At 30.8% G+C, this 16,945-nt stretch overlaps 1 protein-coding gene across 1 annotated transcript in view; it reads right to left on the reverse strand.

The window, feature by feature from the left end:
• LOC149422763 (uncharacterized) overlaps window positions 1–16,945 on the reverse strand; it is a 138,379-nt gene that overhangs the window by 46,377 nt on the left and 75,057 nt on the right. The window contains exons 3-5 of the mRNA XM_089634002.1: window positions 4,810–4,880; window positions 3,610–3,645; window positions 3,393–3,428 (exon numbers count right to left, since the gene is read on the reverse strand). Of these exons, the coding sequence (XP_089490128.1) occupies window positions 3,393–3,428; window positions 3,610–3,645; window positions 4,810–4,880 (143 nt within the window). The remainder of the gene's footprint in view (window positions 1–3,392; window positions 3,429–3,609; window positions 3,646–4,809; window positions 4,881–16,945) is intronic.

The following is a 16,945-nucleotide window of genomic DNA, read 5'->3' on the forward strand; positions in this document are numbered from 1 at the left end:
AACGATATCTGTTCCGTTTTGTAAAAGGGTTTAACAGAAAACTTAGTTTTGATATCTTGATATTAAAGGTACGCACGCTTCGAAATTATGTTCCTGAAATATATAAATAACAGACTAGTGCTTTAATGTTTCTTAATCAATAGCAATCGTTGAATATTAATTACCTAAGTTATCATTATTATTTAGGAGATCTGAAATTTACAAGAAATAAAAATCTATCTGGAATTTGTAAGCCAACACAATTAATGCTGGATTTTTCTGCTGAATTCATTGACTAAAATGGCTGTAGTTGAAATATTATATCCATCGTGAGCTATGGAGTTTTTAAAACAATATTTAATAGCAAATAAAAAAAATATCGTTCCATCAATATTTTTTATTTTTTTCAAATAGAAAAAAAATATTTCTGAAAATGAGGTATTGTTGAGCATAACCGGGTATTAAGGCTAAAATTACGAATAAAAACTGTAAGAAATAATATTTTTTAATACCTACTATCTATAATATATATGTCTAGGTAATCGTTGCAGGTCAGGTTTAGGTGTAATTCGAGAATGGAAGAAATACGAAACTCGAAACAATCATAATTGAAACACGTACTTAAAATGGGCTGCAAAAGTAAGCCACGCATTTCCATTATAGAACTAAAATGTCTGCTAAAATTATGTAACCTAATTAAAATCATTTTCCTAAGGAATTCAAAAGCACTTAAGGCGATGCCATACGTAGTAATGCAAAATCATGTGTTTTTGGTTTGAAAATTTGGTCGCCTAGAAATGTTTCAGATGCTTAATTAAATACTGCGAGTAGAATACATCTTGGCCTTTGAAATAATCGAATATTTTTTAGAGAAACTCTTTTTATAAGCCCAGTAAAAAAATAATGTATAAGGCCTATGAAAACTGCTTTAAAGTTCAAAATTTTCTACTTGCGAACCCATTTTCGGTTATGATTTTATTGTATAATGTGACAAATTAAGTTATTTATAAAATGATCGAAAAAAAAAAAATATTCATGCCTGAACATCCAAAAAATAAAATAAAAGGAACTTTTTGGCCATGTTTTTTTCTTGCATAAATCAAAACAGGCGGATAGTGTTAAGCGGGAATTTAAACCTTATCGCCATCAACGTAAGGGTTCTTATTGATAGCGGCTCAATTTAAAATATTACACGACGTAGTGCATCGCCTTAATGAAAAATATTGATTTCGGTAGTGATTGTCTGTCTGTAACTACAGTTCAAAGAACTCTAGAAATTTTGCTTTGAATTAAAGTGTCATAATTTGAATTAAAGTGTTTGTTTGGACTAGCGATAATGTTCCTACCTATAGTATAACATTTTTCACAGAAAATAATTTTCAAAATTGGAACTGAATTGTCGAGAATTTAGACTGTCCGTGATTTTTACCGGTCTGCGCTAGATATGAATGATAATAAACGTCAAAACTAGAATCTGTCGACAGGAACGAAATACCAGGAGCATAGAAATATCTCGTCATTTACGTCGCAATTACACATAAAAATAATTACAAAATAAAAATAAATGCCCTAAACATGAACCTACCGGCAAGAAAAAAATACCAGCAGCACGGAAATGTGATTCGGTATTTCCATGTTATAAACATTTATTTCTATGGTACAGTTTTGTTAAATCACATAACCAGGAAACCATGATTTTTCAAAAATTCTTTTATTTTTTAGCTTCTATTCTGACGAAAACATAACAGGTATATGAAATTGAATTATGTAAATTTTCATAGCCTGTGTTCATAAAATATAATGTTCTTGTGTTGTTATAGTAATAAATATTATCCCAATGTTTGTTATTATGTGCAATGTTTGTAGATTTGCGTGTTTGTTAGAAAACATCGAATATTAGTGGGAACTACATAAGGGATTTCTGTTAAATTTATTAGTCTACTTACTTTGAGTACCGTTCAACTGACTAATGAACCAGCCACCACACACTACGTGGGAAAATACGATTGAGAGTTCTGAACTCAATAAACTCTCTGGATCATTCACACTCATACATCTCTGGGATAAATAATTTCATAAATTATATTTTTAAAAAAAGTATTGAGGGTCATGATTTCCCCCATGGCCTAAATCATCTTTGTGCCATGTCTTGCTTGAGGTCTAGCACGAATGATCGATAAATCCCTATATCAATACAAAATACTTCATTTATAGTCAGTTAGCGATATTTGCGAGCACGGTCAGAATATGATTCTGACAGTCTGTAGACATAAGCCGCTGCCTTAAGCGCGGCCTCCAAGGCGTCAGATAAGTCGGCGTGCACAACTTTTTGGATAATATTTTTAATATTACGCAAAATAACCTACTTGTTAATGAATGGAGGTGAACTAACTAAGCTCTTAGAATTGAAAGAAATCGCATGTATGATCCATAGACTAAATTAATTCATCTAAGACGCGATGATTCCGTTCCAGCCTGGAGAAACAAAATTAGTTAGTTACGAATTATGACTGAAGATCTCATGAACTAATTAAATATCTTTTTAGTGTCAAAAAGTACATGCTGACTTCCAATGTCAAATTATTCCCATTGTTAACTTTTACGTAGCCGTTTGACATTTACCAATGTCAATTCATATAACATACATCCAGTGTTACCGGCGTATGTCGATTTCTAATTTACTGCATCATCAATAGTGGTCTGGATATCAACAACGTAACCGTGTTCGAAAAATCGGTATAAAATAATCAGTAGTAGTAGCGCTGGACCCCTTAAGACGTCTTTGAATCATTTTATATCCTTATATTTTTCTAAGAGTTATTTCTCTTCCAACTGCTGCTCATTGCAAAAGCAGGATAGGCATCTCTTCTTCCTTGGAAGTTCCCAACTACTACTTCTACCTAATAGCATGCCAGACAATATTGATTAATTTTCATATAATTATGTAAGCGAACGCCATTGAATATTTTAATTCGGGTATACTTTTTACCACACAAACGACTCACGATATTTAACATTCAACCTCTCCATCTTTTTCCAAGTTTTGTCAATTCCACGCCATTCAATTGCGTATATCAATCAACATTGGTATTAGAGCTTCATTACACCTCATACCCTTTAGTCAATCAAAACATAAAACTACCAAGTTTAGATAAAAAAAATGGTTCATCAAGTAAAGGCACTTTTCCTGCGAAAAACCAGTTACAAATAACACTATCTACATAACAAAATACAAGTTAGAAGTAATACTACGTAAGTAGATACTAGGGATTAATCTAAAATACGTTTAAACGGGTTAATGTCATTTCTTGGGGTGTTGTTTTGTTAGAATTCGAGTTGTTGTTGGTACAAAATAGCTCCTGTTAGTTAAAGCAAAACAAACCAAATCACCGGGCGAACAGAAAATGTCTTACCATGTAACCTCGTTCGCCCTTTTCACCTTTCGTGGCCTGTAATTTAAGGGTGCAATGCAATCAGTTTTTTGCTTGTGGAATTTTTGGTGAGAACACAAATTTTATTTGTTCTTCATACGAAAAAGAAATTAGAAAAAAAAATTTTTTTCAGGAAATTAGTTTTTGGGTTTTAGTTAAGAGTGTAAATGAAAAACAAGAAATAAAATAGTATGTATACCGGAAATCCGTTCTTGCCAGGTGCCCCTGTAGATCCCTGAAAAAAAGCAAAATTATTTGCTTAACAAAAAATGCAACAAAAAATAAATTTGCCAAATAATATATCAAAATAAGCATGCAAAAGTAATGTTACTTGTTTTAATAAGGATCATCATCCTCCTTAACAGCAAATTTAATATCTAAGTACTAGAAACAATAATACAATAAGAGTCTATCTAGATATTTTTTAAGCAAAACTAGATTCATATACGGGTTTCCGGAAACCCTCGAGAAAAAAATCCGGAAATCTATCTTCATAAATAAACTTTTGGCGTCCAGCAAATGTGTACTGGTAAATGTACTGTGTACTGGTAAATGACTTACTGGTAAAGGCATATGTTTGAGAAAAGAGTTATGTTGTAATTAAATATTTATTTTTATAACATTGTTGAATGCTTTATACAGTGTGTCCGGGGGTAAAGCGTTCAAGGGAGATGATTCTACATGATGGTAGAAGTAAAAAAGACGTTTATCTTTTTTCGATATTATATTGTTTTTTTTCCATTCAAATTTCTTAGAACATAATTTTTTTTCCATACTAACTACTTATTTACCTGAAAACTAACATAAAACGTTGTAATTTGTAAAAAGTTATAATCTTTTTTTGCTTGTATAATAATCACTTAGAATCACGTCCCGAAGTTAGTGCACTTTACCATGGACACCTTGTGTCATATTTTTGTTACTTTATTTTAATGAATCGAATATTAGTGCTTTTCCATTTATTATTATATGAGAATATAATATAGCAACAGTGAAAAATAAAATGGTTTCCGGATTGATTTTTTTTATCGAAATCTGTTGTTTCTTACATCGAATAACATCACTGCATAGAAGTGAAGGTTATTCACAGCACTGTGAACTCATTCTGTCCATAAAAAATAAAGTGTTGTAAAACGCGATAACCTTTAAATAAATCAAACTTTTTACAAGACGCAATAAAGAAAAACAATAACCTTAACTCATTCAGAGCGGAACATAAAACTGAGGAAAAGTTGAATTGGAAAAACATCAAAATATATTCAACTCTGAAGTTATTATTTATTACTTCAGTACCGTATCAACGCTAGGTACTAGTTTTGCGCTAGGAAATGGCGTCCAGGAGAAAACGGATCGTAAAGATGTATATGTTAAGAAATAATAAAATGTTTAATACACTTACAGCTGGTCCCGGTTCCCCCGCGTCTCCCTTCTTTCCCTTTTTGCCCCTCTTCCCTGGAGGACCTGGTGGACCTAGAACAAAGGAGTAATAGTATATCAGTTAAATAAATATACTTTACGACTGCGAAACGTGCAAAACTCTTAACTGTTAGACTGAAAAACTCAGCGTGTGAACCAGGAAATTCTCTAGAAAGGTGATTTTTATAAAATAACTAGACATGTTAGGAGAGTGATTTGAGGTGAAAGATAGAAGCGTTCTTTGGATAAATGTTACAATTCCTTATTGTATAATTGAAATTTTAAAAGTTACATAACAAATATGGTACGTAATTAAGTAAGTACGTAGGTACCTACTTAAATTTTTTTGAAGTACCGACTTACACATCTTATTGATTTAAGAGGAAATTTTGGCAAAGGTGTATTAAATAAGAAAAAAATTAGAAAAATACTTTTTCGGACGCAAGGACTACTGTTTACAGAACTACTAGTTTAAAATAATATTGTTTATATTCTCGTGTTGTGTTGTCTTCCTTTTCTCAATAAATAAACTGCCAAAAAATATTATCTGGGTTAACGGAACGACGTACTCGAAAATTATTTCCGTCATAACTTGCTCCTTTTCTGTTGGCGCTTTGTTTTTGTGTAATCAAATGTGATATAAGCCTCCATAAATATTCTCCCACGCGCCACCCTTTATTGAGACAAATCTAACCGGCACATATCATTCTTCCCATGAATATTCCACTCGAATTCTTCATGAAGATTTTCCCTCAAGATGTTTGCGGCCATAAAGAACAATTTTTCCTTTGTCACCGCTACCGGATCTCGGCCATTTGTGGTCGGATATTGTAGGAAGTTGTTTGTACTTCCAGTCGGAAGCTCAGGGCTGTCACACTTCAGTTTAATTTATTATACTTGTCATCTCGTGAATAAATTCTTTTAGTCGGTAACGATTTTTTAAAAAGGTGTTCTTTTTTTACCCGATTTTATTGAAACTTGTCAAATAACTCCTTTGCTTTAAATAAATTTAAAACAAAATACGATACCTAATATTTTTTCAGAATAACCTATAAATTTTGTTTACATATTCCATTAAAGTGTTCAAGATAAACCAGTAGTTCAGTGAACCCTAGACTTCAGCTATAAAAAAATATGTTTATAATTTTCACTTATTTAATAAATCGTTAACAAAATTTCCTCTAAAATCAAAAAGATTTGTAATTAGGTACTTAAATATCTGCCCACTTATTTTCACAAAAAACTATAAATATTTATTTTATTTCTAAAACGACATTTTAATACAATTTTTCCAAAGAAACGTCAATTTTAATTTTTATTTTTAATTTTATTTGGTTCAATATTTTTTTACATTTCAAAGTTTTCCAGTAATGTTGGCCTCACTGGGTGGCTTGCCCGTGCTGAGGCCTTCATTTTATAATATGAAAATATAATCTAAATACAATGTACAATATAAGATAAAATAATACATTTAATATATAATCTTGTGTGTTTGTGAGTGATGTGTGTTTATTTTGTGTGTTACGTGTAGGTTTTATTTTTATTTTATGTTATGACATTTTGGTAATATTGTCTTTTTTGTTGTTTAATCCATTTTGTAATTTTGTGTGTGAATTTATTTTTATTTTCCTCAATTTTACTCAATAACCATTATTTTTTCAAACATTTTTCAGGCAGATAGGTAGGTACTTTAATATTGAATAAAAAAATGTGAATAAGTAAGTCCAAATAGACACAACAATTTCAAATTTAAAAAAGAAACTTTTCGGAAAAAACGGTCACCGTTTTCAAACGGAAACGGAACGTGCAAACAAATTTACAAACAGATGAAATGAAAACCTATTCTCAGTCAATAAGAACCTTTCTGTATAAATATAATTTTATTAAATATTTTTTATAATTTTTATTAACAGACGGCAACCCTGCTTTTGCTGTACACTTTAAAGTACAGAGAAATTTTAAAATACTAAAATGAACACATTATGGATGCTTGTTTTTGTATTATGAACATAATTCAACGTCTTCTCTCATAACTCATTAATTTGAACATAATTAATTTATTTTCATTCGCCTGGCAACTAGATTTTAGAAGACGTTATTTTTTTATCAAGTTGTAATAACGGGTATTATTGGTAGCATATAAATTATTTTTTAAGAGCGGTAAAATAATATCTTTTTTTCTTTTGTAAAGCTTTCTAGAATAAACGCTGATATATTTTTCTACAAATTACTTTTACAATATTAACCCTTATTGTGCCAAGAAATCCACCGTGGATTTCTGACGTTTGTACCCGTAGTATGCCACCGCGGATTCGCTAGCAGTTCACCGTAAATATCCCACGTTTTATTGTACTTTGTAACATAAATTCAAAGAAATAATTTAAATTTATTTTATTCTAGACTGGCGTTTCGACAAGTGAAAATATGTTCATTTTAACTTTAAAATTTTATTTTTTTGTCAAAGTGAAAAATATTTACTAATTTCAAAGCCAATGAACTGTATATATTAACGACATACTCTAATGCAATTTATTTTTTAATCACTTTTATCGCTTTTTATAAAATATAATACAACCTAAGAATATATTCATTCACATTTAAATTAAATAACAATTCGAATATGATTTTAAGTCCCTATAAATGCTGATTAATTTCAATCCATTTATTTTTCTAAGTAAGTAAAAAAAGAAAAAAAAAAACTGTTCTCCATAATGGTATTCTGTATTATTTGTAAAACATTTATGTACTACAGATATAATAACTATTTTATTTATATATGTACGTAAACTTTTCAATGTCACATAGTTAATGTAATAACACTAATAACAATGTATGTAAAAGCCCAATGGGCGTTTAAATAAATAAATAAATAAAAAATAAAACATTTCTTTGTAATATATATTTTTATATTATTAGAGAGGAAAACTTTTCTCTAAATATAAGTAGCTTTCCTGGGAAAAATACATAAAGAAGATGTGTACATTTTTTAATATATAAAGAAACTTATGTACAATTTACAAAAACATCAATTTGCAAAAACGTTTGAGTTATTAATAAAATAGTGTCAGACGGCTTATGGCGGGTGATGGGCGATTTGGCACATTAAGGAGTAAAAGGTCGCGGGAGGTCGACATTACAGAGGTTAAGGGCTCTTCTGTCGTAAGCTGGTGTTGAAATGTTAAACCCTATTAAAATTCGTATTTTACCAGTACGACCCTTACAAAAATTAAGATTAAAATAACGAATTTCGTTTTCCTGTCAGAATATACAGCTTTTGTTAAGGGACTAATAAGGGTTTAAAATAAAAATAATTTAGATCCTTTTGAACGTTCACAAAAGCTTCTAGAATATTATAGTTATTACGACATAAAGTGAACATTATAGTAAAGATTATTGATACCTTAATTACCCGATACGTGTCTCATTCTCATACAATAATTGCTAAGCTGAAGTATAACAACTATCCATTGAAATATATATTTTTTCTATTTTATTTTAGTAAGAAAACAAAATGACATAATGCCCAAACATATTCAAATGATTGTTTAAAAAGTAATTATATAAATTGTATTAAATTAATTAAACATAAGTTAAATGGGTAAAATTAGAAAACAAAAGTACACCAAATTTATAATAGTCACCTGTGCTGATGACATACTGATTGGAACATGATATTGCTTTCTATAAAATAAAAGGCTTCATCACATTAACAGAAACGCGGATGTGCCGAATCTATTTAACTGTACGGAAAGTAGGTACAAGAATGCAATGCTATCATATCTTATCAATCAATATTTATTTAACCTAAGTCTTCTCATATGCTTTGTATGACTTGTATCTTTTACTTGAATAACCTTAAATAATTGTATTTATTTTATGCTTTCTGGTGTTATTGTACAACCATATGACACAATAATTGTTATTAAAAAAATGTTTTAAATATTCTCTTATGCTTATTTAACCCTTTAATACTTTTTTCAGTTTACAATGTTTTATGTGTATTTTAAATGTGCTATGTACATCTAATTTTTTAATTTTCCGTAAAAATATGTACTGATTTATAAACTAGATAAAATTATATTTCCGGTGTACGCATTTAAAATAAACATTAATTTTTCTACATAAGAAAATTTTAATATGAAACGTGAAAAATGTTGACAAAGACGCTAGCCACATTTTTAATTAAATTTTTACTCCAATCTTAGAAAAAATGAGAGATTTCAATATTTCGAAAAGACATTCGTTTTGTTTGGGGAATTTAAAAAAAAATGTGATTTCACTTTTAACTCGTTCATATAATAAAAAATCAAATTGAACCGATTGTTACGATAGTGACGCGAAAAACGAATTATTCGTTTTGTCTATTTTTAGGATTTTATTAATGGCATCCAGTATAAATATTTAAGGTTAACTAGAAAGAATTATTATTATTTTTCTTTCTAACTTCAAATATTATCTATGTATTTCGGCTTAACAGAAAAAACGATAAAAATACTCTTATAAAATATGGACGCCCGGTCATATATGACCCTACAACGCTGGAGGGGTTAACTGAGACATGCAATTATTGTTTATGATATATTTACATCGTTGATGTTTAAAAAATAGTAGATTAGGAATAGTATAATAAACAAATTAAATAAATCGAAGCAGAGCTATACTAGGGAAGTTTGTTTAATTAGATTTGTTGTTCTGCTATATAAGTCCTATTTATATTTAGTGATTGATGCGTTAAATATGTCAACAACATCCTTATAATCATCACCCAAATTCTGTGTACAACGAACGGGAGTAAACAATTGTGATTCCGTGTTGGAGCTGTAGCAATAATACGGTTAATAATGGCAGAACTTTTTTATAGCGTTCAATCGGATCATTAATCATTATTTATTAGAGCGTGTATGGCGTTATAATTTTTTAATGTTCGCGGTAAAGGAGAAAAATATCCTGCATTAGTGCGGTAGGCTTTCATAAATTAAATGTATTATTCTTTTTGTTTATTTTCTTCGTGGTGTTAATTTGGAATAAAATTTGTGGTGTATAATTTTGTGTGGAAGCTTTAGAAAGTTTACACGTTTTGTTATTATATTAATTGGTTTGCAAAAGAATTTCTATGTTAAAACTAGCAGTTTAAAACCATTTCAATGGAGAAACTAAAACGTTTATTCTGTATGCACTGGCTAGCAGTGAGTAAAGATATGTTGGAGAGGGGGTCATCGTAAACTTTTAACGACCGCGGACCAGTGCGGTTTTCTGCGAGTAAGCATATTTTAGACATGCGAGAAATGGACTAATTTATTGCCATTCAAGAACGAGAATGGAGCTTCTTTAGATTTTTTTATAAAACAGTCATCTGGAATTTAGAACACCAGTAATTTGAACGTAAATTAATCATTATCGCGTGTTATGCAGGGATAGGCAGAGATGAAGTAAAGTAAGTGTTTTTTTGTGTTCATACTTGTAATGTACTTATTAGCTGAATTCATAACTGCAAATATCATAAATAATAAATAATAACTTCTTTATTCCAGGATGTAGGGAGGTGAGTGCAATCCCACACATCCCATAAAGAATAAAAATATTTCCTTTATTATAAATTCCTTGCAGTGGTAGGCAGAATATGAAATGGACCAAACTGTCTTGGTATGCACTCCTTTTATCATTCCATCCGATATGTAATATACGAATGTAACAGGATATAACCAAAGGATTTCATCCCGCAATTTCTGAGCATATCTAAAGTAAAAAACGTAAATGTAGTTTTGCTGCTCGATGATATTTTTTTTCCAATTAGAAACAAAACAACAAAAACACATTTTTCCATCACACCTCGCCACTGGGTAGTTAGGTACAGCTTACATGATCGTGTAAAACTCACTCCGTCTCGTTCCAGCAGCACGGTAAAATAAGAAACAGAGCGCGTATCACGTGATCCGTCGCGACGTACAGCAATGTGAAAAAATAAATCATCGGACAGCAAAATGACATCTACATATTTGCTTCAAATATGCTAAGGAATTGCTGATTAAAATCCTTCGGGTACGTGTTGTTACATCCTGTGTACATCGGCTCGCTGATATTCTATTATCCAGACTCTTGATATAAAAACCTTGTTCCTGTCTTGACTTAACATTATCTCTATTGTTTTTGTGCCCTTTTTTAGTCATAGCATATTTTATTGTAACATTTCTACATGCAAAATGTTAGGTGTTGTTTGGGCTTGGTCCGTTAATAAATAAATTCTTCTTTCATTTACTAGCGCGTAACCTAAAACCCCCTATGTGGTATATTAAAACCATCTTAAAATCACAAATATGAAGTTTGTAATGTCAGTATTTTAAAAAATTTGAAAATTGTATGGTTTTTACAATCATTTTTTTTGTGAACTGATCATATCAATATTGTAGGAAATTAAGTAAAACCGATGCAAAATAATGTATTGAAGGAGCGAAACGTATTAATTAAGATTTTAATAGCACGCCTCTGGTATAATATAAATAAATCATTATTTTTTAAAAGAGCAAAGGCTCAGTATCAGAACCAGAACCAGAACCCAAATAAAAAATCATATTCATGAAACGTATATTTCTTTAGTTACCTGTTTTATGACGGACATATATACTTTATTGACCGGTAATAAATTGAACATCCCCAGTTGCAAAGCAATAATGTTACAATCTTACCGTGATTAAATTTTTAATTAATTAATTAATTAATTAAATTGTTTCAAAAATATAAAAATAAAAATTGTTATAATAATTAATAATTTGAATGACTTACTATATTATGCTTTCATAATAATATTTGAACATTATGATATTACCTGTACACACCTGTGAAAAATCACGGGATCATTGCTTTCAAAAGATGAAATTTACCTATTGAAAGTTATTAAGCCATGTATAAAGCAATTGTATGAAGGAAAAGTTCAGAATCGCTTGCGCTAAATATTAGTCTGGAACGAATTTTTATTCGATGTGTGTAGCTTATTTATGATATTGAAATAAATTATGTTTTTTCTGACTGTCACCGAAGTTCCACAGTCAACAGTTGAATTGTTGAGGAAAAAATTCCATGCTTAGTTTTTGATAAATATACCTTCATTTGTACGATGATTGATTCGTACAATAAAAGAGAAATAAGTCTTAGATGTAGGTCACTAGTTATTATGAATCCTAGTTGTAAGAAAGCTGTATTTATTATTTAATAAATGTGTTTGTACAGTGCTATATAAATTAGCCAAATATTATTATTATTATTTATCCAATGACATTATAAAATACAAGACACGTTATATTCATACTAATCGAACAAAAAATGTAGCACCGCTCATGAAAATGATGACCATTCAAAGAAGATGTGTGCACGAATGTAATAGCTATATGTACGGCTTACTAAAGTATGTCCACTGGACTTAGTTTAGAGAAACCGAGCGTTCATCTAAGGTAGTATGTAAATAGTCATGGAGGAATGTCCAAGGTTATATCGGCATGCGCTAGTAAATTTTGTTTGATGAATTCGTGTAATTTCGCAATTTTCTCATTTGGAATAATATATAGTTTATTTGTGGCATGTTACTTAGTGGAAGATACTCTCCGTATCGTCCTGGTGTAAGACAACCATTTAGAATGAAAAATTTGCTTGGAATGGCTTATACCGTGTTTGGTGAATAGTTCTGAATAGCCAAGTACTTCCTGAAGATCCTCTGCCCCATTCCTATTTTTCTTTCATCACTTTTGATAGCTTTATAACACTTTTTGTAGGTGTGTTGAATTGTCATTTTGAAGAGTTATCATGGAATCGTTCTATTCATTGTAATTAATTATTTCTTATTAATTAAATTTAAATCCCACAATTATAATTAACCTGTTAATGTTTTTTGGCATCTCGAAAAATCGGGAGTGTTTTTTTCGTCTGTAATTAATTATATATATGTGTGTGAGGTAGAGCATTAATAAATAAGCAGAAGTAAGTATAATATAAATATATATTTTATACTTAATTCAGCTACTATTGTAATGCTCGACTTCACACCGCATAGAACATCGTTTAAAACGAAATTATTTGAATGTTTAGTACGACAGTAAATTTAATTGTTAGTATCAATTCCACTTTTCGTAGTAGGTATCTTTAATTCACAGGAAATGCTATAACTTTATAGTCTTGAGAGATCAATTCATTTCCTGATCATGTTTGAGTGCCTAATTATAACCCTAAAACGGACAGTCCTTTCGTCGGCAATAAACTGTTTGATGGCCACGTAATAAAGTGCGAAGGGGGACTAAATAATTTTCTATTATTGTAGAAAGCAATCACTTTGTGGTTTGACATATTTAATAAAATAAAATACTTTTTTGTTTTAAAACCACGATATTTATTAATTTAAGAACCGACCGGTTTCGCTTTACTTAAGCATCATCAGGGTACAAATTAATACTAAACAAGAAGTACATATGTACTTCTTGTTTAGTATTAATTTGTACCCTGATGATGCTTAAGTAAAGCGAAACCGGTCGGTTCTTAAATTAATAAATATCGTGGTTTTAAAACAAAAAAGTATTTTATTTTATTAAATAATTTTCATTAAAATTACGGTGTTTTTAATCGTAACAATAAATTTAACGGACTAATTAATTTTATACAACGCTCTGTTTTACAATCTGCTCGTAGCATTAGAGGCAAAGGTTTGGATCAAGATTTCATTGGGTAGATAATTAACCCCTTGAGTGATCGCGTCAACAACTGGAATATGAGTTCAGTGATTGGCGTTCATGTTGGAAATTTCTCACCCTTATTTAAAAAAATCGTACCTCTGAATTGTAATATGGAAACATATAAAATGATAAAAGTGCTATATAGCCAATGAATTCACCTTTATTTTACCGTTCATCCTATATTTTTAGGATTTATAAAAAATATATAAGAAATTGTAAATGAGCGAATTCGGTGAGTAAAAAATGGCATATTATGGCGAGCGATCACTCGAGACCTTTTGCAAACTCTGCATAATATACCCAAAATAACTCGAGTGGTTAAATATATTTGTACCTAACAAGCCAAAAAATAGATAACTTGGTGTGTTATAGAATTAAAAAAATGTGTTGTTTAATACTTACTTTATTTATTTACTTACTTACTTTTTATTATATTATTATTAATATTATTTACTTACCTATCGGTTGTTATTTACCTATTTTTATTTAGTTATTTAATTTTTTCTTATAGTTTATTATTCATACTATCCATGTTGTAATTGTTAGTATGGCTACCCTATGCTTGTGTCTGATAAGCCAGCACAGGTACCTTGTACTTTAGTTCAGAAGAATATTATTGTTGTCAACTTACTTACCAATGCTTCTTTTGTTGACATTTTTGTTTTTATTTTTCGTACATTTGTTATTAAATTTAGTTTATTTTTGTCTACCGGTCACGAAACGACCGTGTCATAAACTTTTCTTTTTTAGGTTTAAATTTAATGTTATTATTAAATTAAGTTTACATATATGTATTGTTTTAAATGATATACTTAATTGTAAAGCTGCACATCTTGATACAGGAATGCCCTAGTGAGATGTGCAGAGTACGTTTTTTATGTTAAAAACTGTTTTTTTTTTTAAATAAATAAATAAAATACCTACAATAATACATATTTTTTCATTAGTGCATTTTTTTAATGTGACATCTTATAAGAGCGCCTCTGTATGTATAGTATAAAGACTGGGGAACTATGGCACTACCCGATTGGGCAGCGTTGTGAGGCGGGTTAAGGTTGTAGGAAATAATTTGTTAGTGCGGGTCTTGAAGAGGCCCGTATTATATGAAGGAGGAAAAACAGATGTCGGTAGTTTGCTCCACATACGAGCCGACTTATATAAAAACGAGTCAAAGAAACAACCCGTTCTCAGCCGAGCTCAATGCTGCAATCACCTTAGACCAGGTTCCTTTAAAATACCTGTAGATCAGACTCAGCGTGCCTAGATTGCGTCTGTGCATTAAAGATGGCGATTGGTCTGTTTACAACGGATTGTCAATCAGACGGATTGCTCCTCTTTGCACAGAGTCAAGTAGATTACTCAAGTATTATGGAGCTCCAGCCCAGAGGTGGCTCCCAAATTCAATTTTTGAGCGTACTTGAGATGTGTACAAGGTTTGCTATTGTACAAGACTAGCCCTATTCAAAAATAAAATTTGTGGTTCTGAAATTGACGGCCTCCGTGTAATTGGTTAGTATTTAATTATTGAAGACGATATTAGCGATACTTAAACGAAAATCTGAAATAGAAAAATTTACGGTCGCATCTGGGATTTGAACCCAGGATCCTCGCCTTGCAGGGGCCGGGCATCCCAGCCAAATATACCAGATCTGAATAGCCCGGTATTTCAGCACCTTCCTCTGTCTCATCTCTTTCCGCTCGCCACTCCCTTCATATGCATACCCAAATAATTGGGGATGCCACAGTCTCACTTGCTCCGGACTGTAGTGAGAAGTTGGTACTCTTATGCGGTTTTCACATTTAAAAACATAATAATTTAATAATGCAGTTCTGTAGTGGCACTTTTAAAGTATTCTACACCAAGAACACATAAGTTTGCTAATTGATTCTATAAATAAGGAACGCGGAAGAATTTCAAGGTGAGTTTTAATTACTTTGGTAAAGACAGGGAATGGATTATCCCAACTCTGCGTATCTATTCACACTTTACAGTATTGTATTTTCTGCGATTACACATCGTAACAAACGTTGGTAAAACGTTTGAAGTGATTTTTTTAATACTATCATGGCTGATTAAAAAAAATATATATTATCAGTTATGCTTGAAGCTTTGAGTAACTCTGAAAATTTATTTTAACATATCGACTACGTTTTGGAACCTTTCAATCCACATTTTTTTATAAGTTACTTTTCAGTGGTTTCATATGGAAAAGTCGTCAGAGTACAAAATGGTTCGTTACGCCAATACGCATTAATTTACACATACATCTAATGCACACACATTTGAGGTAGTATTGTTGTTCCTTTGTCCTACCCACTTCGATTCCTACACCTGTCTGTGCACTTTGAAATCAGTCTGTTACAATAGTCCACATAGCTCACAATAAAAAAACCGCATCCACGCTAGATTACATCTACGCTTATTTTATTATATCTTTACATACGCGCCAATATCGTGCAAACAGTTACGTGTTACGAAGAACAAACAGGATGAAACGAGTGACAATGTTCCTAATGGTGAGTCATTCAACATATTAATGTCTCATGTGCAATGGTAATTACAGTAAATTCAAGGTCCTTCGAAAAACATTTTTTTTCACTCCTAAAACAATATAACGTAACATCTTTTAAGCACGGTAAAGAAGCTTCTGCTGATTTAGGCATTTTTAATACTATAAACTAAATTTATGCGTACAATTATTTTCAGGTTATTTCGTGAAAACTCAATATGAAAATACTCAACCCTCAATATGAAAATACTCAACCCTCAATAAATAGAAATGCAATATTTTACATTAAAATTTTGAAAAACAAATAACCACTTTCATATAATCTTTTATCGTGCAAAGTTTTCATTCAAATATTCTGTTAGCGTAAACAAGTTGAACTTTATTAATGGGATAAATATTAAATAATTTTTGTATTAAATAAGTATTATGGAAATTTACATGAAATTACAGTTGGAAAGATACTAAGATACGATCAACGATTTTTCAGCGCCTTCCGATATTGATACTGTAAATCTATGCCTCGTTCGTCTGCGGGGAATCCCACTAAATAATTGACATTTGGCATCTAGCTCCTCGTGTGGCCGTTATCCCAAATCGAACTCAACTAAAATATTCAATGTGAAATTAGATCTGAAATATTTCTTCACCAAAGTAGTTAAAGGTCACCAAATACGGCAAAAACCATTTCAAGCGACGTTTCGTTTCTGAATGGTGGTCTTACACCAAGAGTATCATCCACTCTGGAACATACCGCAAATTTACTATATATATTACTTCAAATAAGTAATTTGAGAAATAACACAAATTAATCAAATACAATGTTACTGCGCACGTCCCGAATTAAGCCCGCGACCTCCAGTTTGCTAGTTGAGAGCTTTATTCCTCGACTACGGAG

This window comes from Hesperophylax consimilis, chromosome 7 (genome assembly GCF_061612785.1).
Source record: "Hesperophylax consimilis isolate HC1 chromosome 7, BYU_Hcon_1.0, whole genome shotgun sequence".
Classification (NCBI taxonomy): domain Eukaryota; kingdom Metazoa; phylum Arthropoda; class Insecta; order Trichoptera; family Limnephilidae; genus Hesperophylax; species Hesperophylax consimilis.